This window comes from Limanda limanda, chromosome 9, assembly GCF_963576545.1.
Source record: "Limanda limanda chromosome 9, fLimLim1.1, whole genome shotgun sequence".
Taxonomy (NCBI): Eukaryota; Metazoa; Chordata; class Actinopteri; order Pleuronectiformes; family Pleuronectidae; genus Limanda; species Limanda limanda.
Window position 1 is genome coordinate 22,257,568 of NC_083644.1, and position 26,526 is coordinate 22,284,093.

General features: G+C 41.6%; 1 protein-coding gene across 1 annotated transcript; it reads right to left on the minus strand.

Moving 5' to 3' along the window:
• Positions 1–3,102: 3,102 nt before the first annotated feature.
• On the minus strand, positions 3,103–26,354 carry kita (KIT proto-oncogene, receptor tyrosine kinase a). The gene is made up of 21 exons (XM_061078152.1): positions 26,294–26,354; positions 23,489–23,749; positions 20,621–20,905; positions 20,391–20,530; positions 19,390–19,582; positions 17,213–17,399; positions 16,495–16,610; positions 16,109–16,223; positions 13,573–13,757; positions 11,300–11,406; positions 11,083–11,209; positions 10,410–10,514; positions 9,994–10,104; positions 9,739–9,880; positions 9,467–9,561; positions 9,241–9,371; positions 8,757–8,879; positions 6,261–6,372; positions 6,081–6,180; positions 4,817–4,922; positions 3,103–3,619 (listed from the first exon to the last, which is right to left on the minus strand). The coding sequence occupies exons 1-21, from the start codon at positions 26,346–26,348 to the stop codon at positions 3,437–3,439; spliced, it is 2,979 nt and encodes a 992-aa protein (XP_060934135.1). The 5' UTR covers positions 26,349–26,354; the 3' UTR covers positions 3,103–3,436.
• Positions 26,355–26,526: the final 172 nt, after the last annotated feature.

A 26,526-nucleotide genomic window follows, 5' to 3' on the forward strand; every position in this document is an offset into this window, starting at 1 on the left:
GATTAAAAGAGCCTACATGTACAAGTTTAATAGGTGCGGTATGCTTGCTGAGACAAGAAAATGTTCATCCTCTTGACAATATGAATTCCACAACATTGCATGCGTCTATGCCCTCAAGGTAACTTGGCCTCTGTATGATAATGTTGTGCTTTTTGGAGGAAACATTACTCAGTATGTGTTTGAAGGCTGACAGGTCTTACATCGTATTCACCTATAACTGCTGCATGAGCATAAAAGCCAATCCAAAGCAATTTTTAATAGGGATTTTAATTATGATCTTTACTACATCAGTCCTGCTTGCCAAACCTGAAGACTCAGTTTATAGGCGTATATATATATATATATATATATATATATATATATATATATATATATATATATATATATATATATATATATATATATATATATATATATATATATATATATATATATAAATTATTTGACATTAAATTTTATTAAAAGCAACATTTTAAAGCATTGTATAATTACTGTTAGACTAAAAAGATTAATCTTATTCGTTCCTCTTTCTTTTGTTTAAAAGTTGACAAACAAACATTTGCATTCAGACACCCTCCTTCAGTGGTGGGATATCCTGCTTGTCTCTTATCAGCTAGATCCTGAAACAATGGACTCTGCCCACGCAGATATTGTGCAGTGGGCCTGACGGTTTCACGTGCTGCTCTCCTTGTGTCTTTCCCCTTATGACCAGATGTCCCTTTCTGGGCTGCGGCCAGGATTAAGGAGGATTTAGAGTAGAGTAGGGAGAATGGCAACCAAAAAAAACAACCAAAACAAAACAAATCAGACAGCGTGTCATCCATGACTGTTCTTTACAGCAGTGTGTGGCAAACCTAAGATCCAGTAAACCTCCATTTCACAGCGAAGTAGAGATGATGAATCACTTGTGACAACCACCTCAGGGGACAAACTACCACAACCCTTTGCGCACAGAGAGATTGGCTAGCACTGCGCTCGGAAAAATGTGATTGTCATATGCTTTCAAATGAGCAAAGCTGCACAGTACAACACTGTGTTGAGCGGGGTATGTCCAGGAGCATGCAAGTAAAAACAGGCCATGGAAACATAACTGGGAATTCAATATACACAGTTTTATTTACATTGACACATGTAATAGCAACACATCAAATTTATGCTGTAACACTAAAGCCTTTAATAAATATGTAGCAAAATGCAGGAAAACCTTTGGGTGTGAGAAGAGCAACAAGATGTAAAATAAGTCTGAGACAGCTCCTTCCTAGTTAGTATTTTCATTTTAGCTGATATTGCCGTGAATATTGCTGATCAGATAGGACCATGGGGCAGTTTCCAAGTGGACTGCTTGAAATGATGAATTAGCCAAAATTAAAAAATTAGCCAGTGAAACTCGTCTTTTTTAAGTTTCCATGGAGACAGAGAAACGAGCAGCTTTTCCAGTTGAATCCACAGTTGTAAATCTCTTCACACTTATTAAAAAATATCACAATTCATATTTCTGCATCAGTGTACCACATCTTCATTAAGATAAACATCTTCAAAAGCATCAACGTTACTTTACATACAGTAAAGTACATACGCACATTTATATTTACAAAAAAAGAGATCGGTAAGACTGTGGGGTTTTGATAGCCTAAATGACTTGATGAATAATTTGTAGTGGCACCTCTGTACAGTAAATATTATAACTCAACAATCTCACAGACGTGCACGCAGACAAATAGACAAATAGACGTACATCCTCACATACACACAACAACACACAAGTTCATACACACAAACAGGACACCTTCCTGATATTCTTCACAACAATATCCACCAGTGGGAGGAGGGGAATCATTATGGTCTGGACTGAAACAGACTACTGGCTGAGAGGTACTGAAAGTCCCACTCCAGATGGAGGAAACAGCTGGACACAAAGAAGAGAAGGACTGCTGGGAAACCAGCTACTGGCTGGAGAACAATGAGATGACCAACACCGATCCCATTCCCAGTGTCGACCACTCAACAGGGAGCCTTGAAGAGCGTCCGCTTTCCTCTGACTTGTCACCTCGGGGAGTTCTGCATTCCGCTTCACGGCATTTCACATGAGCTTCATGCGGACTTTCACCACAACGTTGAACATACCACTTTCTGTCAGCCAAAACAGAGAGTTCCCATTTCCTGATCCTTCGTGAAGTGGAAGAAGGTGAAAAGCAAAGAACCCACATCTCAGAAATGGCAGTATCTGTGTCGTGCTTGTAAACAAAGATCGTACACTGGATGTGGCAGGAGAGCAACCATATACACCTTAGCAGTTATTTACACCTTTACAAGAGAACTCTATAGCAGTCTGGCTTTCAAAAAGTTAAACTACAGGTATATGCCTGCTTTACCTGCTAATGTAACAAAGCCGCGACAAATGCTTAGAGTCACGGGTTTCACACAGTGTCTCCTTTGTCCAGCTCTTTCCATTTCGTCATCTTATAGCAGTAACTATGATCATTACTTTCAGTTATTTACACATATACAGTCATCCAGCACATAAATGGAAAACCAGCGTACCATGTTTATACCTAATCTGTGTGAAGACAACTGTGGGTAGAATAATCATGGGCTGATCCATGGTTAATCAGATCTGGTAAATGCAGTTTCTTGCTCCCTAATCTATAGTAACAACCAAGATAAAAAGAGCACACATGAATCTCCTAAAAGACTTGAAGCACTTATGGACTCTAAGCATGGTCCGACCATGCTGTCTAATAGCTTATATACCAATGTCTCTATATCGCAATTTAAATTGGCCCCAGAAAAGTAACTCCTTCTTATCAACACAGATCTGAACCAGTGGAAGTAATACTGACAAAGGAGTAAAAAGAAACAAAAAGAGAAACAAACAAAGTTTTACATAGTATATGGAATGATGTGAAGCTCAAGTGCCTTGAGAGCTTTTTTTTTTCCTCCAACAATTGCAACAGCCAACCAAAAATGAAAACGCTACACACGTTTCCAAGACAGAAAACAACAAAAGAACAGCGAAACGTAAAAAGAAAATAACAAACTCAAATAGATAGACAGTGTTATACGGAGTGCGTTAAAACAACCTTTATGAAATGTGTAGGAAAAATGTAAAACTGAAAATAACAAAAACGGATAACAGTCTAAAATTGGACGTGATGACAGTTTTATAGTAACGACTTGAGTCCGTCCCGGGTACCTCGACAAGTCTTTGTCAGTAAGGGAGAATAAGTCCAACTGTCGTAGGCAATGATAGTGATAACAATGATAAAAGCCATTTGTCCTTGGTTGTTCTTTCTTGTCATACACAGTGATTGCCATCAGTCTGCACACGTGACATGTGCGGCCGGGATCGGGGCAGTGGAGTGGTGTAGTGGTTGGGTTGGTATGTGGCGCACGTTTCAGGCACTTTATGAGGCAGCCAGACAGGTCGGGTGGGTGCTCACACCCGCTGGGCTGTGAGGGTTGTCCCCTCCAGGAAGACCTCGTGCTGGACCAGTAAGGGCTGAGTCGCAGCGCTATGAGTGCCGGCTGAGTTGAGACTGTGAAACGCTGCGCTGTGTGAACTGGGCTCCTCCCTCTCTCTGGGCGTCACAGGAAGCCTGAAGCTGAAGTTCAGATAAATCTTGAGATAAGAAAGAAGAGAGAGAGCAGACAGAGAGAACAATGCCCGTCAGTGTTGATACGTTTTACTATTTCAGTTCTGATATTTCAAACACCACAGAAATTCCTGATTTTATAACACACATTAAAAAATTGCATTATTCTCAACATATTAACTTTTTTCATTGTGTTTTGATCATTAAATAGATAATTATCTTCTATTTTTCTTCTCTCATGACCCTTAAATTACAGAATTAGTTTAAAAGTCTACAGCCTTGCTTGCAGCTGTGTGAGGCTGCATTTAGGCACAGCAGTGCTTTTAGTTAAACGCTTCCATGAGGAAGTTAAAGTGGTCACAGAGTTTAACACGTGTAATGTTCACTGTGTTCTCTAGTTTAGTTTAGGTTGGTAGCATGCTGAAATTCGCTAGTTGTAAGGTCATACTCTGCATTTTTCAACATTGACATACGACTAGTTACAGTTACTACATAGTTAGCAACTGCTTGATGACACATGTCCTGGGTTTGAGTGTAAACAAGTAGTAGGACGTAATGTTGATGTGATAGTCAGACAATGCTCTGCACAGGAAATTTAATGGAATACTCCATTAGCGACAAAAAAAGAATATAAACATAATTAATAAGTCTTGGTCATTCAGTCCAGTTGGTAAATTTACATGTTTGTCTTTTAAAGTCCCAAAGAACTGTCAGAGTGTTGTTGTGTTGTTGGACAGTCATGAAAACGATGAGCTTAGGTCATCAGACAAGCCAAGACTTCACACACATCTGCTCCAGCTGTGAGAGGCTCCAGACCTTTAGCTTTATTATGTGTTTGCAGTTAGACTGGTGACTGTTTCTCCATGGGAGGGAAGAAATTTAAAAATATGTTTTTGAGAAATGGGCAAAAACACCATATCTTCAATTATAACGTAATGGTTTTTGATTTTTTGAAAGTGAAAGAAGCTTGATATCCATTCGCCAAGGATTTGCATTGAGCAAATGAGACATTTCCAATGTTGCCCAATATGTACTTTCTTATTTGTGGCAGCTGACAAAGTAAAGAAGGTATCACATGAACCGTGTCACATCTGGTTTTTATCATTTTAGGACCCTCAACCTCATTCTCTTGCTGATTGGCCTGCGAAGTGTTCTGGGGTCATTGATGTTAAATAAATGCTTTTTTGAACCTTTTTTAGTGAAAGTGAACAATATCCACTTACATGTTTAGTGGCATCCGACAGCTGCTGTTCAATCCTTTCCACGACCTTCCTGAAGGGGGGTCTGTTGAGGGGGTCAGCATCCCAGCAGGACCGCATAATCTCATACCTGCACAGCAGCATGCAGACACACAAACACTTTTATTTTTCTACTGTCTTTACTAGGGATGGGTATCGTTTGGTTTTTATCCGATACCGGTTCCTAACCGATACTTTTAAAACGATACCGGTTCCTAAACGGTGCCTGAACCGATACAAAACGATACTTGACTAAGAAAGGCTTTTTTTATTGCCAAATCTATTAACTGTTTAAAGTAGATTATAAATATAAATAAATACAAAACCCTTTTTAACTTAAAACTATGAATAACATACGAACTGTTAACAAAAGTTTACACTATACTTAAATAAATAAAAATAAATACAAAACACACACACTCTGACTCGTGACTCTGACTTCGGTGCCTGAGCCAAATGAAGACTGAGGGTCGCTTTTCCATCACTCGGAGACCCCCCCCCCCCGTCTCCGCGGCTGGGGCTGTCGCAGGCAGGCTTCGGCCCCCCGCCTTCGTGCCCCTAACATGCGGTCGCTTTTATGAAACATTTCTCGGCGTGGTCTTCGTTCCTCCCGCCCCCGAGCCTTTCCAAGCCGACCCGGAGCAGGTCGCGACGCAACGCCAGGGAGAAAATGCGCCCGGCGGGGGGGGGGGGGGGGGCAGCCAGCGCCGGGGAGAGGTCTCACGAGGAGATCCTCCCCCCACCTGCACGGAAGCCCTGACGCACGCGGGGCGTGGGCAGCGCGGAGACAAGAGTCTGTCCACCGGGGGTCCGCGGACGCGGGGGCCTCCGGGGGCCCGGCGGGAGCCGCCGCTTCCCGTGAAGGAAGGAGCGGAAGTGTGAGGAGGCGGGACGAGCGGAGACCTCAGGCTTCGATTGGCTCAGGCACCGAAATGAGGCACCGAAATCTCCGTTGCATTTCGGTCCGGGTAGGTACCGGTTGTATTGGTACCCAACCCTAGTCTTTACACCCCTGTGCTTGTTGATTTCTCTGCTCAGTTCCATTGAAGAGTTTCAGAATGTTCCCAGTTTCAGGTATGCTGGTTACAAGCCAAATGCAACAGGATGAGAAAAGGCGGCTTTTAAATCCCAGACTTTCAATTATTGTATCTCCATCTATCCAACCACCATGTTTTCCATTATCACTTTACTTGCAGTTTGGGTCAAAGTCTTTTACAAACACTCATATTAATTTTCAAAAACAACTCACATGTCACGGGGTGCAAACTCTGGAGCATCCATTCTGTATCCTTCTTTTATCAGTTTGTAGAACTTGGCATCCACAGGCATACCAGGATAAGGACTGTTTCCTACGTTCAACAGAGATTCAGTTACATTAAGCACTTTGGAAAACAAACAGACAGCCGCTGACAAACAATGATATAGATACCTAGTGAGAAGATTTCCCAAAGCAAGATGCCGTAGGACCACACGTCACTTTCAAACGTGTACACGCACTCAAAAATGCTTTCTGGAGACATCCATTTCACCGGCAGACGTGCCTGAAAGAGAGACAGAGCGCTTAATGAAATACATATTTTCTGTGACTCGAGTCAAACAGGATTAATGACTGCTACATGTACAGACTGTACCAAATGTAAGGGATGAACACGGCCTTCCCCTGGGAATCTAGACACACACCGAGCTACGACACATTTCGCAGGTTTACATCACAGTCACTTCATCAGCTATGACACACACACGCACAGGTGCACAGGTTTATAATGTAGTATTTCAGTAAAAAACATCTGGCTGCCACAAGACACAATAACTGTATCCCCCACTAATTCCGAAGCTTATGATTTAAAAAATGCAATATTCAGCAATCAAGCAGATTCAAGTGAGGCCACAGCCAAAAATGCAATCAAAAAAGAAAAGAAAATACATTAAAATGGAACTACTGCCTCAATTTGGATCTCGCTCACTGATGAGCATTAAACGAAACAAGCATTAAATGCTCATTAGGTGATCTTTGGTTTCACAATGTGTTAGCTGCATGCAAGAAGACGGTCATAGCTCTGGCATCGATTGCACCAGCTTTTTGAAAGCCATTTAAAAAGTGTGTTTACAAGTCTTTGTTTAACCTTCAAACGATTTACTCAGTGGAGAAATGTCTTAGCTTAGAAAGGTGCAGATCATTTCTGAGGAAATGTGTAGCAAGCAATGTGTGAACATATACGCGTATGTATCTAGTAAGGTAAATAAACTGGAAGTCACCGAACCACCACAAAATATAACACTGCTAAAAACAAAAATTGTTTAAACAGTATAATAAACTTCAGTGCCAATCCTTATCTGTTGCATTTCTTTGTAACCTCCAGCAAACAGGTTATGTTTTAGTTTGCATTTGTTGATTTGTTAGGATTATGCCAAAACGACAGATTTCCATGAATTTTTATGCAGGGGTGAGGCGCTCCAAGGAACAACCCATTAATCTTTAGTGAGGATCCAGATCAGGGGGTAAATCCAGGATTTTCTTTTCACTTTCTTTCACATTGTGAGATCGGATTTTTTGTAACATTTTGATGGATGCTCAGGGAATAATTAATGGATCTTGATGAAAAATTAAGCATTGGTTATGGCTCTGATATTTGCCCAGTTTGCAGTTTGGTGCGTATCCAAATAAAAATGGAATAATTTAGCCAATTTAAATTTGTTTTCATAATGGGACTTTTGGGCCTTGGCAGAGATATTATCTCTACTGAGCGTCATTCTAGGATTATTGGTTATTTATTTATCTTTGGTAGTGGAAGATAGCCGATATATATTGTTATTTTTTCAGATGCAATGGTAAAATGGAATAGTTCTCGTTAAGTCAAATGTCATGTGACTTTTTTCTACTGTATTCCATAGACCAAACAGGATGCAGTAGTTGCATCTTGTCTGATTGTTTTGTTTGTTTTCTATGGGTAGTAAGTGTCCACTGCTAATGAGCCCTCTGCCCTTTGTATTTTAGACACTTGGAGGCTGGACTTGAGATTTCACTTATATTGCCATCATTAATTCAAACTGCACTAATAGTTAAGGGCCAATGTTAGCTCACCCTAACCGCAACATTTAACGGCCCTCTTGACAAGCTACAAGAAATTCTGAACAAATCGGAGCGATTCACAGCAGATTGGCAAATTTTCTCCAACTCGCCTAAGCCTCGAAGTGATCATTATCCAGTCAGAGCTCCTGGACCCCCGGGAGCCTCCCTCTTTCTGTGGGTCTCATGTGCTCAAACATCTTTCTTTCCCTGAGTCCACCATTTTATTTAGGAACAGCATCTCAACCTCAATCAAAGGCAGAGCAAATGCCCTCTGCCTGTATTTAAAAAGCAAGTGTGTGAGATTACTGCAAAACTAAATCACAGATAGGATAAGGATAGGTGATTTGGTAGTTGCCTAGCAACAGTTAAAAAAAGTGCACCACAAAAGTGTGAGCTTCAGTACAAAAGGCAGAGCAGTGTGGTTCCTTTTATCTCATTCACCAAACAGTCTGATCAGGGTCTTACTCTTAGCAATGATATGCTAACATTAGCTTTGTCAGTTAACAGTGAACCATCTGCACCAAGAACTTATCTCTACATAAGAGTTTGTGTGGTCACGTGTTTCCTTATATGAAAAGATTATAACTTGAATTTAAGTGCTAGCAGAAGTAACATGAGCTCAATATTTCCAAGTAAGTCAATGATTACTGGTCTGGATCTTGAATCTGTGTCGTAAAAAATCCAGAGGAGATAAAGACCAGGTGTTGGCGTGACAAGGCAGGGAGCCACAGATTGGGGGATGACTTTAATACAAGAATGGCATGTTTGAAGAGAGAATTTTATGATGGCGAGCGCTGCATGTATCCTGCATCTAATCTTACATTTCCCAGTGTCACACAGTTTCTATTAACTTACACTTCCTTTGACTACATAGTTGGCGTCTGTGGTGATGTCCCGGGCCAGGCCAAAATCACAGATCTTTGCCACCCTTCCTTGAGTCAGGAGGATATTTCTGGCTGCCAGGTCTCTGTGGATACACTGCAAAACAAAGGCACCTTAACCTTTAATAACTGATGACGCATGTTATATACATGACCAATCAATAATTTAACATTAGTCGGGAATGGGGAACTTTTCTAATGAGATTTGATACTGAATTTCCACACTTGAATCCGTAACAGACAACCACTGACACAGATATATGAGCTCACCAGCCACAGTATCTGAGTCTCTAATAAATCTTTCAGCAGCATGCTCTAACATGCGTTTTAGGCCTGTTTACTAGCTGAGGAAACTCAACACGTTTCTGTATTGACAGAAAAGTCAAATAGGATTTGTGAAAATTCACATTAGAGTTTTATGTACTTCCAAAAACCTGCACAGTCAAAGTGATGCTCACATTTTTGGCGGCCAAGAACTCCATGCCTTTGGCCACTTGATAAGAGAAGCTGAGCAGGTCTTCGGTGTCCAGAGACAAACCATCCTCGTCAAACATCTCACTCTCTGCGTCTGCTTCAACATATGAGCCACCTGAGAGGACAAACATCACCAAGAAATTGTATGAGCCTCGCTTCTGTTTATTGCAACTAAGACTGAAAAATTTGGTGAATGGCCGGCTTGCTTGCCTTTGCGTGGCGAGCGTCTCTTCTCAGGGGACGAACTGAAAGGATGGCTGCCAGCAACAGAAGGCTTCATGGTCATGTAGCTATTCAAGCTGTCTCTGTGAAGAGGAAAGGAGCAGTCTGGTCTCAGCTGAGCACAGCCACACATAGGCACGCTGCTGTCCAAATACACTCCTCCTCCTACGCACGTTCTGGATAGTAAACACTATTGTCTCTTTTCTCGTGCATACAGTACATTCAATAAACCACTCTTAACACACAAAAAAGAACCTGACCCTGCAGCGTCGCTCTGCGGCACGATGTTGCGATAGTGGCAGTCTTCCTCGCTCTTGTAGCAGATGAAGGATTCTCTCTTTCGTCGTAGAAAGTTAAGAAGGTCTCCAAAGCAGCAGTACTCTGTTATCACAAGTGTAGGGCCTGCGGACAAAGAAAGTTGCATCATGAGGCTGATCTTTCCCCCCAAAAAGTCAAAGTCTGCAGCCAGTCTCTGGAGTTTGAACAATTAACGCAGTACAACATGGCTGTCGCACCTCCGACAGTGCAGGCTCCCAGCAGGTTGACAATATTCATGTGGTTTCCCAAGTAACTGAGGACTTTCAGCTCTGACATCAGTGCCTCTTTCTCTGTGGAGTGAGCGCTTGCTGTGGAGAAAAGAAGGAAACACAATCATCACTCAGGTATTTTGAACTTTCATGTCATGAGCTTTTATGCAGGTTGAAAAATAACTAGTTGCAGGAAGCAAATTGAAATAAAAGGTGCAGTGTGAAAAGCCGCTAAATAAAAATATCCACAAAATGCTGATGCCGCCTGTTTCTGAACACCTGCAGGAAAATGATAATTTACGGCTTCTTGAAAGATCATAGCTACAGAGTGAATCTGTCACATGGTCGAAATAGCACCGCTGTGTTGGTCACACTTCATTTTCATGGGTGTGGACAGCACTTACATTTGAGCATTTTCACAGCTACTGTCATGACCGAATCTGCTTTGGAGAGTCCATATGCGGTGGCTTCCACCACTTTCCCAAATGCACCAGATCCCAGCGTTTTCCCTGAAGACAAGAAGACAAACACAAAACTGTTATTTCCCATCCTGCTTCACTCCCACAAAATGGCCCCGTGCCAGCGTTCCTAGGACAACACCAGTTTTAGCCCCCGGGCTGTTTACATAGGCACCAGGACACGCAGGATCCTGTTTGAGGAGGTTTGTTAAAAACAACACCCAGAGTGTGTCAACAGTATCATGTTTGCAGTGAGGGAGTGGGGTTACATCATTAATGAGCCATCAAGCTGGTTTATTGGTAATTGACCACCGACACAGCTAAAGCCTCAATGCTGTGCCCATATAGTCAGAAAACGGTGTCTGTCAATCAGCAAGGAGTTGCCAGACGCTGGCAGTGATCATGTCATACCAACTGCTCTGTCAGGCTGTATTACCGAGACTGTTACTGAGACAAACCCTCATTTATCTTTACATCAATCTACCACAGCTGTGATTTACACCTTCGACATGACAACCAGGATGTCTATTGTGTCAGACACAACGGAATTAATGGTGTCAAAGAGGCCTCGATCGGCTCGCTGATGATTTTGATAGAGTAAGATGAAGAAGACACTCACCAAAACGCAGGTTGTTGCGAGGAAACTCCCACTGATGATCGTATGGTAGTTGGGTGGGGTCAATGTACACATAGTTGTTCCCATGAATGCCCTCGATAACTTTCCACTGAATCTGGTATTTGGGTTTCTGGCCAATAGAAGATAATGGAACAAGAATAATTGTTACAAGTGAACTCATGTCCTGCCAACGGGCTCAACCTTGCATGTACTCGTCTACCTGCATGTACTTGTAGAACAGCATGATGAGGACCAGACAGAGGATGCCTGCCGCTGATACAGAGCCAATAAGCAGCGGGGTGAAGAGATCATGGGGAACAGTTCTCTCTGAAAGGACATAGAGATGATTATGTTATATTCAAGAGCGGAGACAATCAACCAGCAACTATGTCATTGGTTTGCCATGTTTACGATGTAAATTACATTGCAAGGAGCTTAGAAGTAAAGGCCAATTTATGCCTCTCCGTTTCTTCTATTACGGACAGATAAGACCGCCCTATCCGTCGTGAAACGCCCTCTCCGAATGCTTCGTACAGCTTTTCGTACACGTCTGATTTTTCTAATTATCCGTCTTCATGTTGGAGACCCGACGGACCGCTCTTTGCTGTGATTGGTCCGCGAACTACATCATTTCTGTATGACGTCATTTCCGTATTTCCGGACCTCAAACTTCCTGTTTACTTCCTGTTTACTTCCATGTAGCATCAAACCCAAACACAACTATGATTCTACGATTAATGTGACGTGTGTGTTAAGCCAGCGGAGTTGTCCGGCTGACGGTGGCTCGTTCGAGCACTGAGGGCATGTGTGCACGGTCACAGACGGTTATAACGAGCTTTCAAAACGGCGCTAGCAGGCTAGGCTAGCGGGCTAGGCTAGCCACCATGCTAACTGCGGTGGTAACAGTGCAAGAACCCGCCGTCACGACTTTAATTCCACTTCTATCATGACACTGTTTCTATAATACCGTCAGGCTAGAAGCAAACACTGGATAGTAGTAGTTAGTGTCGGGAGTCCCTGCTGACTGTGTGTGGAAGCTGGGGGGAGCTAGGTCCGTGTAGCTTCTAGCTACATGTAGCCTCAAGCAGATTCAAGCTGTGGAATCAGCAACACAGTTCGGAAACAAGACCGGGGAACCGCTGCGCTAAGAAACGATTACATCAGCATCTTGACCCGCTGGGTGTCACTTTATTTAGATCTGTTAGCTGCCATGGTTCAGTGTGTGGGACGCAAGCTAACATGTCAACAGAGACACGTGGACTTCTTCTTCCCAAATGGGGTAGGCTTCTCTGAGCTCGTCTTCCGTTGCGCCACCTATGGGTTTGGCGGTGAATTTTTTCCGGACGTAGACTGACGGAGAAGTAAAAATCAAAAAGAGTCTTTGCCCCCTGCTGAGAACTCTCCGAGAAACGGACACGTAGTAGTATATAAGAGCCTTAAGCCAGGGTGGGCTAAGTCACAGTGAAGCACACTTTGCTAACATCACACCAAACTAATCCAATAATATACAGTATGTACACATACTGTGGGGTTCTCTGCATTTTCTTTGTTTTCTGCATTTCTTTAGTTTATCCACCTTTAATGCCCTTCCATTATAGAGTATTTAACTGTATTGCTGTTGCTTTGACAGCTGTGCTGTGAGTAATTATATATAATCACTGTGTGTTCCTTCGTGGCTGTTTGTGATGCCTTATTGTTTTGCTCCTCTGTACAGTGGGGTGTAATAAGCTCTTTAGAGATAAGCAGCTTTCTCTTCACTTCAAATCTGAGAATGCAGAGTCTGCAGGAACTAATCCCCTGTAAACCTGTCAGTGGTATCTAAAGCCCTGTGTATTCTCTGCTGCAGCTCCCTGACACCTCCAAGCCTCCTACAGCCTCGGAACACCCGGCCACGCCAGGACTCCTACTGCGCTCCACACTCGCAGCGCCTCCGCCTGGTCTGCTGTTACTCTGTGAGGCACAAAAATCTTGGGCACATGCTCCAAACGGCTTGTCCTGCCTGGCTGCAGACACTCTCCTCCCCCATAATGCTCGCCCACATATACATCGCAACCACAGTTTGCCCCCAGTGTCCTGCATACAAACGTGGCTGTTACTGCTATCACACCAGTTCTGGGACATTGTGCGGCAGATGGGGGAAGCCGTTATAACAGAGCGGATTTGGAGTCATAAAGTAAACAATGGACTAATTCCTTTGTGTAAGTGACAACCTCTTATCACAGCAAATCATGTCTGAGGTATCTCTGTTTACCAACAGATTAAGGTGGCCCAACCTCTAGTTGTAAGACCACATTGGTTGAACACATGGGTTAATCCTCAAAGTCATGCTTTTAGTAAACATTTTGAGTTGACGAGTAAATCTCACCGGGTCTACCGAGGAGCAGAGCTGAGATAACTCTGTTTTTTTGTCAACAGAGTGAGGAGTCACAGGCAGGTGACAGAATTTTATAAAATACTGCATCCTACTCTCAGTGAGTGTGATTTCTCACTCACCACTGATAGAGAAGAGTGTGTAGGCCTGCTCCCCGTCCACAGTTGCCACACATTCCAGAGTATTGAATCGTCCCCTGCTGACATTGACCCGGCTCTCCACCTCTGTCTTTCCAAATATTGGGCTGGACAGTGTGACGGTGAGGACATTTTGCTCCTCATGGGTGGCATTGCCCTGTTGGGAGCATCTGAAATCAAAAGATTATAATTATTGACAAAGAGCTGACGGGATCACCTAGCTTTTAATCATCTCCCTCTTTTGTAGGACACTCAGGAATGTCTCCCTTGAAAGTTCCTGAAAGACACACAATCCTCTCCTTAGTCATAAAAACACTGCATGCATCAAGTAAAACCGCAGGAGCGCTGAAGGAGATACTTCACCTGAAGTCATTATACTAGTGAGGTATGCCTCATGTACTCAGGGAAAAAATTTGAAATATGTTAAATTATATTATATAAAGAAATGTTCAATGGCACCACACCATGAAGAGCAGCTGTTATCAGCTAACACAGGTCACATTGCTCCCTGTTTATCTACTTGCTATAGCATGCCTTTATGTAATGCTATTAAGTGGATTTGATTATGATTAAAAAATGACTGGATAAAGTTTGGATTATCACTTATGATTCATTGCCTGTGCTGCTTGGGATTGGTGTTGCTACAGCAACCAGATGCTTTGCCTCCACACACTTTATGTTTGTCACAAGATGAACCGTGTCCAGGTGAATTTGGGCAGATATGTCAAGCCCCGACCAATCACAAATCAAATCCAACACCTTATTATAATAATTATATGATGGAAAGTAAAACTAAGAGTTGAGGTGAGATGCCAAGAACTGGGTCTGAATGTGGCTTGCTCTCTCCCCATGTGCATTTTCCTTTGATATTGATGTTGTTTCAGCCCTAAGGCCATCTTCAGGTTCGATGAGATTAACAGACAGGTACTGTTAAATAGGCCAACAAATCAAAACAGAAAATAGCTCCAGTCAAATCACTTCAAAAATGCATAAACATTTTAAATCTAAAAAAATATAAGGAAAACAGTTTAAGTCAGAGTCTATCAAAATCATTTATTTCTATAAGATGTGTTTTATTCTGCTAAACAAAGAGAAAGATTATATGAATCTGCCCAGAGTAAAAATTTTGTTGTGGTAGTTTCTTTAACAGATCTATTTATAAGTAATTACAATTCTAATGAGCCATTAATATAATAACCATGAATATAATAATAATATAAAAATCAATATAAGGATCATAAATTAGATCATAAATAACTCGTATCATTTTAATTTGTGATTACTTAAATGTTGGCAGTTGTATAATGCATACATTGTATTGCTGAACATAGGAAGATATAAATAGCACGTCAGATTTTCACATTCAATTGGATCATCCTTTTTTTCTCTCTGACATATATTGGTGGGGGGTCATTCCCCTGAAGAGAAGGCACCATGGACGTTTATACTTGAAAGGAGTCACCTCATGAACTGAATATAGATTATAACTTAAAGTGTTTTTTCCCTAATTTACCTCTATTTGATTGGATTTTATAATTAAATTGACAATGATATTAATTTAAACCTGAGATTACACTTCAATTAGAAACCTATTTAAAATTTATTTTTACCTCTGCCAAGGAGGCTAGGTTGTGTTCTGCTTTTGATTTTCACAGATTACCAAGAAACTTGGTAGAAGGATGTGGGTCCGAACCCATTAAGTTTTGGTGCATTTTGCGACACCTTTGTTTATTGATATCTTATTAGTATTAAAAGAAAATGGGCATGTTGAGGGAATGATATTTATAAGTTTGTGCAGCTTGCTGCTGATCCCAATAAAAATATTAGATCTAGTGAATTTAACTGTGGTTTTATAATGGGACTGTTGGGCCTTGTTGGAGGTATGTGCTCTACAGAGTGACTTTCAAAGCTGATATTTTGAATCATGAAACATCTGGCATTAACATTTGCAAAATAACCAAATATTATTGAAGCGTAAAGGAGAAAAAAATAATCAGATCTGTTTTTCTTTAACAAGATTAGCATGTCAAATAAAGAGCTGATTGTTTTTCTCATGAGAACTTTTCTCCTAATTCTTACATAATCCTGTTTATAAAGAAAGGCAAAAGCTGATGAAATGAAAAAAGCAGGTTTACGGGACTCATAATTATGAGTGTGTGTGTGTGCAGATCCCAATAAAAATATTGACAGCAAAATTGAATGTGGTCTCATAAGGGGACTGTTGGGCCTTGGTGGAGGTATGTGCTCTACTGAGAGACCTTCTACTATTGTGAACTTATTTTACGCTAAAATGTTTCCATGAAACATAATAGCGCTTAATTAATTTAACTGATTTGATTGGCTCTAAAACGTCCCCTATGTCTTACTAATCGTGAGGAGGACCATGGGGTAGAACTTCACCCATTTTGACAAAAGTAAAAGTGTCTCAGTAGAGGTAAAAGGTTTGTTACTGCCAGAAAAAGTAATTTCAGAAAAAAAAAAAGTAATTTCTTTCGGAAAGTCAAAAATTCAATGACCTCACCTGATGTACGGCTGCTCACAGTAGTACCATGTGATCTGGGGGGCAGGAAACCCCTCCGCCACACAGCGCACCTGTCCATCCACTGGGCCATCATGGGATACAATCTCAGGTTTACCTAACAAATAAAAGTTACTTAATTCACAGAAATATAAATGACAAGCAGGAGAGATTTAATAAAAAATGTATCCCACTGTATTGAACCTTTGCCATGTATGGATGCTGCAGGGTAATGCAGAGAGCAACACCTCATTCCCACCAATGAAAAGGTAATCAGAGCCTATTCCCATATGTCAACTACTGAAGATTAATGCAATGTGGTGTAATGAAACTCAATGTTTGGCTTCAGGGAACAAAAGACCTTTCACAAAATCTATGACACAACTTACTGATTACAAAGATGGTGAACGTCTGATTTACTGCTGCGTCACTGTTGGAGGCTCGAAATGTGTAAACTCCCCCTTCTGACATTTTCAGTCGCACCAGCCTCAGCTCACTGCCGTACCTGAGTGAACATTGAAGACGTTACATTTTCAAGCATGGCTGTGTTTATTGATTTGTACAATCACATTCTATAAATTGTATTGCACATAAAGAGAAAACAGCCAATTTCAGGCTTTTCATGTCAGAGCTGCCAGAGAAAGAACATGGACATCTGTTCAAACAAAGCATTCATAGGAAAATAACATAAAATTATTTTTTTTTTACTGTTATATATATCGATTTATAGATTTTTCGCATTGTAAAATAATGGTTATTAAAAGTCTTGGTGATGCGTGAGCTAAAATACATTTCGCTGAACATGCAGCTTTTGAATGAATAAATAAAATTATCATATCTGCAACACAGACATTTCATGGTTTCTTTTCACGTGCAGACTAGTTTCAGCCTTGTTTCACACGGAGTTGAGAAAAAAGCAGCTGTTACATCAATTTCACCTCGCTCCAAACCAAAGGTGCTAAATTCCACTGGATGAGGTTAATGAACATTTTCATATATGTGGTAAAACTGGGGTTAAGTATAGGCACTGAAAGCAAGTGTGTGTGTGTGTGTGTGTGTGTGTGTCTGTCTGTGTGTGTGTGTGAGTGCGTGTGTGTGTTGTCTCACCTATATTCATGGCTGAGTGCCGTGATGACATGGTCGGTGGTGTTCTTCAGCCCATGGCCCATGAAGCTCCATGAGAAGGTGTGTGGTTTGGGATACGCCTCCATGTCAACGTTTAGAGACAAACTCTCACCTGAACGGACGCGGATGGTTCTGTTGCTCGTGGGCGTTAAGTTTATGAATCCCCTGTCTGAGGAAGAGAGGAATCAGATGTTGTTATACAAATTGCCAATTCAAATTAGACGCACATTTATTGGTTTACAGACTCCAACTCACAGAGTAACCGGACATGCACATGAAGAGCTCACAGACAACGAGACAGAGGAAGAAAAAACTAAATCCCTCCACACACCTGTATGTACATTTAAAGATCCAGTGTGATAAGAGAAGTTCAAATAATCCTAGTTAGGTTTTCATTAGTGTGTTTCTTCTAAATTGTACCAATTGTTGTTGTTTTTTGCTCTTTCTAGGGTAAGTACTTTATATTGAGGTGAGGGGTATAAAGCTGCAATATGCAACTTCACCACTATATGTCACTAAATTCTAAACACTGAACCTTGAAAGCAAAACTTTTTGGAAAAAAGGAAATTCTGGCGAAGTCTAACATAAAAAGATCAAGTCTGCTCACATATCTGCCTCGTTAAAGACTCATTCTGTGCCACCAGCAGTCTGTTAGCTTAGCATAAAGACTGTGAATGGGGTGGACCAGCTAGCCTTGCTCTGACCAGTTAGAACACATAGAAAGACTGAAGCTTAAAAAAGCATTTATTTTGTTTCACATGGTTAAGGGTCATAAACCAGTAGCCATTTTGTGGTCGGCCAGAAAATAGTCAGGCATATAAAATTCAACAAAACAGACAACTGTTGAGGTTGTATAGATAACGGGTAATAAGTACAACAGGGGTGTTCTTAGTCTTACACTATGGTCCGCCCCTTTTATTATTATTATTATTAGACCAAACTTGGAGAAAGGCACCTCCTCACTCACCCTTAGAACCTGTTCAGGCCTGGTATTAAAATCCATCTTGAGAGATATGATCACTATTGGACATCTCTAAGTTTGTCTGTTCAAACCTGACCTTAGAATTTGGCGGCCACAAATAAAGCAATGTATGGTAATTGATAAGTGTGAAAACCCTTGGTTCTATTATAAAACTAAAGCGGGTCAGAGGACATTTGATGGGTGGGTGGTCCTTTAATAAGGCTCAGGTGTTCACACCCGTACATAACTAGTATTAACATCTGGTATTACTATAACCAGAGATAGCTAAATATAATGGAAGCATATTGTAAAAACATAATCTGCTCTTTTTTGACTTCAACAAGATTATTCTATCAATTTCTGACACTTAACAAGATTTGTTATTTTCTCATGAAAACTTTCAAACACAGTCACACAAACTTAGGCTAGTCTATGAAATTTCCCTTGATATCAAGGCAAATGTATTTTTCTTAGGGCGGCCCAACTCCCACTTTGTAAATACTGCTTAGTGAATATATTTTACAGAAGGCTCTGTATGTATGCATAAGCAACGGGACTTGCTTGAGGTTCTTGAAGACTTTCAACGCGTGATCTCAAAGGCCTCTTCAGTTCTAATGGACCAGTGGAGAGTCTCAAACATTTAACCTCTTGTGGGGTCATTAACACCGAGAGAGTCATTTAGCTCACATGTGAGTCTTTGACCCACCCAGCCATCATGTGAGTCCTTAAGATCACATGAGTCAGGGAGTGAGTGGCTGTTATTCTGCCTGTGGAGGGATCTCGCCGGACCTCCACTAAGAAATACCATGAACTGGATGACTGAGAATCTTCAAACATTTCCCAGTCTTTATGCGAAGATAACATAACAAAGTCACTTAGCATTTGCTGTCCAGATATGTGAGTGGTATCAATCTTCTCATCTAAATCTAAAAAGGAAAGCAAAGATGTATATCTCTTAAAATATCGCACTAATCTCTTGACATTCAGCTTTTTGTAGAAATTGGGGAAATGTAATCTGTGGAAATATCAAGATATTTAATTAAATGATATGCTTTCATTGCCAACCATGAATGATTGACAGACCACATTGTACGTTTGAATTTGATCACATTTCATGAATTTTTTTAACATCTTCAAAACCTATTTAAGTTACTGTCTGCAGCTGTATAGCTAAAGGCAAAGAGCTTCATTTACTCACCATACACATCAAGCCACACTGACTGCATGCTGACCCCCTTGCCATTCTCAGCTTCACATCGGTACCTCCCGGCATCTTGTTGTCTGACCGCCGCGATGTGCAATGTGGAGCTACGCACATGAGTGAAGTGCTCCGTCAGGATATGAGACGCACCGTCAACCTTTGCTGGTTGCTGTGGATACCAGACGGCACCCTGTCAACGCCCACAGATCTCTAGAGATTAACCCGTCTGCATGTCTATCCTTGCCAAGCACACAAATACTGACACAGACACACATCAGCCTGTATATGAGCACATACACACACACACACACACACACACACACACACACACACACACACAAACACACACACACACACACACACACACAAACACACACACACACACACACACACACACACACAGTTGCTCACACACACACACACACACACACACACACACACACACACACACACACAGTTGCTCACACATTCCTATGCAAACGGTATTCTACAATTTGCACAAACATCAACATCCTGAAGCTAAAACAGCATCGATGTTGACCTGTCGCTTTCGTACATGGGAACTTGAAACCAAGTACACAGGAGAAACAACTCCAAAATATGTAAATATTGTGAAATTTTAATGATTAAAAAATGTCTTAAAAAGAAATGTTGGTGACTTATATCACTTGTGACAGCTTAAGTGGCAGGTATGTATAACAATAAATATAATAACAATTGTGAGTGCAGTTGGCAGGGAGTTAATGTTAGGTGTCACATTTAATTTCCTGTCTGCATTTAAAAACATTTGCAGTCTAACCCTGCAACCTCCCAGAGCAGCTGATAATGAATGATTCTTCACTCAAAAATCTCTATAAAGTGACGCTGGAGTGGATGAAGACAACAGAACATTTCACACACAAATCACAGGGTTTTCATACACCTAAATACTACACCAACGAAAATCCAGTTGAATCTTCCATTAACAAGACAGCAAAAAGTAAAATAAAGGGTCTCACCGAACCGGGTGGGGTCACCCACCGCATCTGGATCTCTCCATTGACGTTGGTGGTGTTGCAGGTGAGTAAGAGACTCTCGCCCTGTCTGAGAATCAGTCTCTTGGGGGCTTGCATCTCAATCACAGGACGAGCGACGGGGACTGAAAACGAATAAACAAAAAGACTGGCTTGGCAAGTGTGTCAGTTTGAGAAAAACGCAACAATACATTAATGCATTTTCACCACTTTACCTGGTCTCACTGTCAGGAAGTAGTCACGTGATCTGATGTACTTTTCCCTGAGTTTTCCTGTGCATACATAGCAACCTTCGTAGGCCTTTTGCGCGTTAGGGATGATGATGCCTTGTTCCAGGCTCGCAGAATACTGGAGCCCAGAGGCCGGTGCTGCGCTGGAGCATGTTTCCAGGCGCAGGTTGTCCAAACTTGGATCAGTTGCCAGGCAGGGAATGGTTGCATTTTCTCCCACACGAGTGAGAATGTTGAGCACCATTGATTTTCTGAAGGGATTTTCAAGATCTGCCAAAACAAATGCAATCGCACATCAGAGGTGAGGCCAGAAGTGTAAGCAGGATGGGAGCTGTTAAAGGTTAAGTTTGTGACACCTATTATATAACAATTCTGCTCTGAACATAGACTATTTTCTACCCATATGTGTTAAGGGAAGTGTTATTTTAACTTGCTGCCAAATGATTACATTGGAGTGTGTCTGGATGCCTCGCCTTCTCCGCACTAGCGGATGGAGCAATGGATAATGATGAATGCTGGATGTATATGTAATAAGGTATCCATTCTGCTGTCGATACATAGAAAACTTCTGACCATAAAAAAGTCTAACTGTCCCAAAAGGTTTTAAGTGTAGTGGAATCAAAGTTGGAGGATAAATCCTGATGTATACGAAGCATGTGACTCTTCCACTCCAGGGGATGAAAATCTGGGGCAGATGAAGACATGTGATTTTTTGTGAACCAATGTGACCTTCTTTTTTTTCATAAAATTTGGAGTTGGATTATATAATTATTTTTAAATGAAAACTGCTGCTGATTATTGCTTCTTAAAGTTTAAACTTATGATACGTTTTCTGGAAAAACTTCCACTTATCTGGAAGTTACAAGCTCTATGTACTGTACGTCACGATTCACTCACTCAGTGTGTTCTCATTGCTCTTGATACACTATTTTACCTTATCCAGTTTGTATGAACACAGTTGTAGCACATTAAAAAAAAGCCTTCAAATAGAACTGACAAAGTCACAGGAAACACAACGTAGTTGTCACCTTCTCTAATGCTGACCACCATCACCCATTAAAAAAACATCACTGATACCAGACAACGATCATATTTGGTACTTTTTAAAAGTGAATCACAAAAATGTGGGTTAAAAAGGGGTAGGGAACCTTTTTCCTATGAGGAGCCTTTTCAAGTTTGATCCTCCAAGGGCCAAACTAAATTATTGAACACAACACTAACCTCTGTATTGCAATGGCTCGAAATGTTTCTCTCTGATTAACCATCCGATGTCCGATGGTAGTGGTGATGATGGTGTTACTTGCAGCTGCTTTTCAGGTTTGGGTCAGTGAGCAGACTATGTTTTTGTAAGAGTCAGTTTTGAACAGAACTGCTCACAGCCTTGGTTTGTCCCAAACAGAGATGCAAACTTCACTGCATGTCTCAGGACCTACATACAGTTTTTTTAGAATGCAGAGGCAGGTTGCTACTGTAGCTTTAAGCTTGTTGGATGTTTGGATGTCATAGCAGGCTTTTGTTCATCCAAATTTGCTAAATGCAGTATTACGCCTTTCCAAATGCACTTGCCACAGCATGTACGGCTTTCAAAGAAGTGAATAGTTCCTCTCTCATATCAAACTCAGCAATCATCCTACAAACAATAAAGGTGAGTTGGGGGAGTTCTTGTTATGTCTGTTGCTCTTGAGAGAAACACTGGAAATTCCGTGTTTTTTCAGTATCTTGTGCCATATCAGTAATGTGCTCTGTGGCACTTCTTCAAGAGACACTCACAATTTGGAACAATTCGCCTTTTTCCAGTTCAAGCATCTCTGCAGCAGCAACAAGGCTCCTTTATAAATTCTGCTTCTGAGTGTGTCTTCAGCTATTTAGCTATTAACTCGCTCACCACAAAATCTGTCTCTGTCAGAGTGTGGTCTTGAGAAAGCTGCTTGTTGAGTGTTCATTTCAACCGAGCTAATTTATCCTTGCAACTTAATCAGTTTAGTTGCATGTTTCCAGTTGTCAGTACGCTTAAGATCGGCCTTACTCACAGCAAGTATGTAGCTGTGTTTATTGCATTGACCCTAACCGTGACCTGAGAGGTATACAGCCTGGCAGGGACCATCCTGAAGGACATGATAGTCTACAGTTTTACTATTCTGTTTAGCTTTTTTATTTGGTCTACTGTATTGTTATTATCATCAGAGATAACTTGCTTTCATGAGCCCATTGTGTGTAACTGAGGTCCTGTTTTGAATTAATGAATTACCTGACAGTCCGGATAAAAAAGTCTTGCTGGCCATAGACAGTCTGAACATTCACCGTTCCTGGCATAACATAATTTCAGTTTGTTTGGATACAATGGATAATGTCTCTACAGAAGCAATACCTTGTTTGAATTGTGAATAAACTACAAATAAAACTCTACTAAACTTTAAGTTATTTAGTGCACTAATTTTTTTTTTTATTATGGCTATTATCTGGAGCCTCTAATCTGAAAAGCAAATATATCGAAAGTAGACGTGTGAATTGTGGAATGAATGATCATGATAAAAGCCTGCAGGGATGGCTGTGGGCCAAGGAAATGTGGAATCACACAGAGGAAATAGAGTAGAACTGTGTTGCACTCAATAAATAGCTACACTATCTACTGTACCTGTCCAGGGCAAAAGTTACAAACACCTTCTTCTGCAAACACACCCACACACAGTGCTCCCTATCACCGCAGAAACAAATGCCAAAACGATTTCCTCTGCTCTACGCGGCAGTCTGTTTCTACCTGCTCTTGATTTCAATCCTCTTACTTCTGTCTCCTCGTACAGTACCACACACGCAAAATACACCCCAGTGTAATATTCAGTAACATGCAGCTACCTCGAACATAGATGTAGATGGACGATTGCTCCCCAGTGCTGTTCTCCAGGCAGATGTAGCGGCCCATGAGATTGGGCAGAGCCCTAGTGATGTGCAGCGTGGACATGCCATTGATCCTCTTCTCGCCCCGCTGCTTCACATTCGGCCGGCCCTCCCGCTGCCATCGGATCTCCTTCTCACCATGGCAAATCAGCTCGAAGGGTTGGTTGAGATCGATGACAAGGTGATTGCCAATGGGGGTAATGATTGGCTTGGTGTTGCCTATAATGGGATATAGAGAAAGGTCAATTGGACAGCAAACATGTGATAGTTATGATAAGCCAAGTATTGTCACTTACATGTTAGAAAGTCCCATTTAACCACAATCTGGTGGAAAAGATCATACATTTATACTTATATTATCATGAAAAATTAATCAGGGGCTGAGTACTTTCAAACACCGGAGTGAGAATAAAAGTCTCGGAGGATTGAGGTCTTTCAAAGGTCCTTTAATTATACTTTTTTCTAAATTATTTAAAAACGCTTGAAAGTGAGTAATGCTAGATTTAAGAGAAAGTTTTTTCTAAGATTCACTCACAACTGCAAAGTCAGGATGTGTCAACACCTGCGGGCTCACCCATTCACAGTGCATTACAGTTTACAGGTATAATCCCTGATCCACATGGAAACAGCAGGACTCCTGCCACCGAACTTCAAAACACTGGATTTGAAGATGAATGGCTTGCAACCACTTTAAACGCAGCCAAGTCCACGAGTGAAACATCAGCAGGGGTTGCAGGGTCAGAGTTCATTTTCATTCTGTTTAATTTGAAGGATTTTAAAGATGGTTGAACCCTCAACCTCCTGACATCTGAGCAGATGTCTGAACCATAACGATATTAGGTTCTAGTAAACATGTCATCTTGCACCTTACAGCAGTCATGGTATAACCTGGAACGAACATGTGTAGCATATGCCGGACCAGATATTGACTATGGATGCAGAAGGTCCCGAAAAAGCCCATCGATCTAATCTGCTGCCCCAACTGGAAACAGCTGTGGGAATGTACATGAGTAAGGATTTTTGAAAAATCACCATGTTGGACTTGCACTCAACTCCCACTCCTTACTATTGAAGCCAGTTTTGGTTAAACATGACAGGACTGTGGCTGCAGATTTTGGGGGGGGGGTTCGAAACAGTGTGCTGCTGCCATAGATGCTGCCTCTATCCCACCTGTGATACAACAAATACATTTTATCTGTGGAGCCAAACCACAGAGCCTTGACTTCACTCAGGAATTAAAATAGAAGGGAGAAGGATGCGGAGGCATGACAGCCTTATCTTCAAGACCAAAATATATGAATCTTCGCGTTAAGTATAATAAATTTCATGCCTTTCTATAGAATCATCGAACAGCAAACAACAGTGTATCATGACACAGAGAAGGGTCTGTTTGGAGGCTGTTGATGTTAATGGATTCTATGTTTGCAGACCCTTATATGCCTAAATATGTGACTAACATCTGTGGAATTTAACGGTAATGTTTATCAACATGGTCATGGAAAAAAAAAAGTCTCTATGTGAGGTATTGATCATTGTGATGGTGATGTTTTAGTTTATTTATTTACTCATCACCAGAGCACAAGAAAACGTGGTAAAATGAATTCGGTCTGCAGCGTGCGTAAAGGCTTATGGCAAACTTCATAGTGCGTCTTATTGCATCACATGGCAAGTATAGGCTAAGCCTGGATCTGTGGAAGCCATTCAAATTCCCTGCACGATATCAAGGCATCCCACGACCACATCATATTATCAGGCTGTCGGCATACAGGCAGAAAATAGATCCGACCTGAGTGGCGCAAGGCTCCGGGCACGAGCCAAAGGGCGCCAAGTGAAACGGCAACATTTTGCGGTTCGCCGCTTGTCTCTTCAGGGATTGGCTTGTCTCCTGACAAGATGTAAACAGAAACAGGCTGAACCCTCAAATAAGAAATTAAAACTGTAGTTACTATGAAGGACGTGCGTAAAAAGACAAAAAAGAAACAACAAGGTGTTCAAGGATATTGACCTTTGCAGCCAGCCTCGGAAGATGAAGCCAAACCATTTATATTTGAGATGTGTTTTCAAAATTCATCCCCAGAACAAAAAGCTGATCAAACCCACCCAGACTGTGATGGGGTGGGGGATATTAAAGCGTTGCGTGTTAACGTCGCACATGTGACAATATTTATGCCAAACATAAATTACATAGAATCGCTACACAGTCCTGTTTGTGACAGCTGCTCGTTTGCATGCATGCTTCCCAGGAATGAGGAGCTGCAGATAGATTTCCATAATGACGGTTACGGCTGGTTCAGAAGAAGAGGAAAACCACCAGGAACCTGTCACCTCCGAGCACAATATGAAAGTCTTTCCGTATATTATTCAGCATCCCACTTTAATTCCCTCTGTTTGATTACTTTTTTCTGTTAATGGCGCACTGTTCTCTTAGTATAACATGCATTATTAAAGTGGCGCACTTGGTTTCCACATCATCAGCCAAAGTGTCCCCTTTCCTCATTAGGGTTTCAGTGACTTCTTTTATCAGCAGCCATGCACCACTTCCCAGAACAAAGAAAAGTGTGGAGAAATGCATGAAGGCGACGCGGAGCAAGTGGAGCGGTCCCCCGTCTGTGTATCATGTGGATTATCTTTGTCTGGTTGCGCTGAAGGGAGTTGAAACCCGGTCGTGGTGAAATAAAATGAAGCCTTTCCTTCTTTTTAAAGTGAGCAGCAACAAGTCATTGTGCGTAAAGAGACGCATCAAGTGCAAACGCTGGGTCTTACCTGGACGGAAAGTTAAGTGTAAAAAGACAGCCAGCAGTATCCAGTGGTATTCCATAGTGATTATTCCATGGGTCTAGCTGGGAAGGGTGAGCCAGTGCCTCTCGGTGTTAAGGTAGTGCTCGCGGAGCGCGTATACGTCGGAGTTGTGGCAAGTTGGACCGCGGCTGTGGAACAGGCGCAACTACAAAGTCTCTAAAGGCACAGATGCTCAGTGACTGCAGCTCGCAACAGCA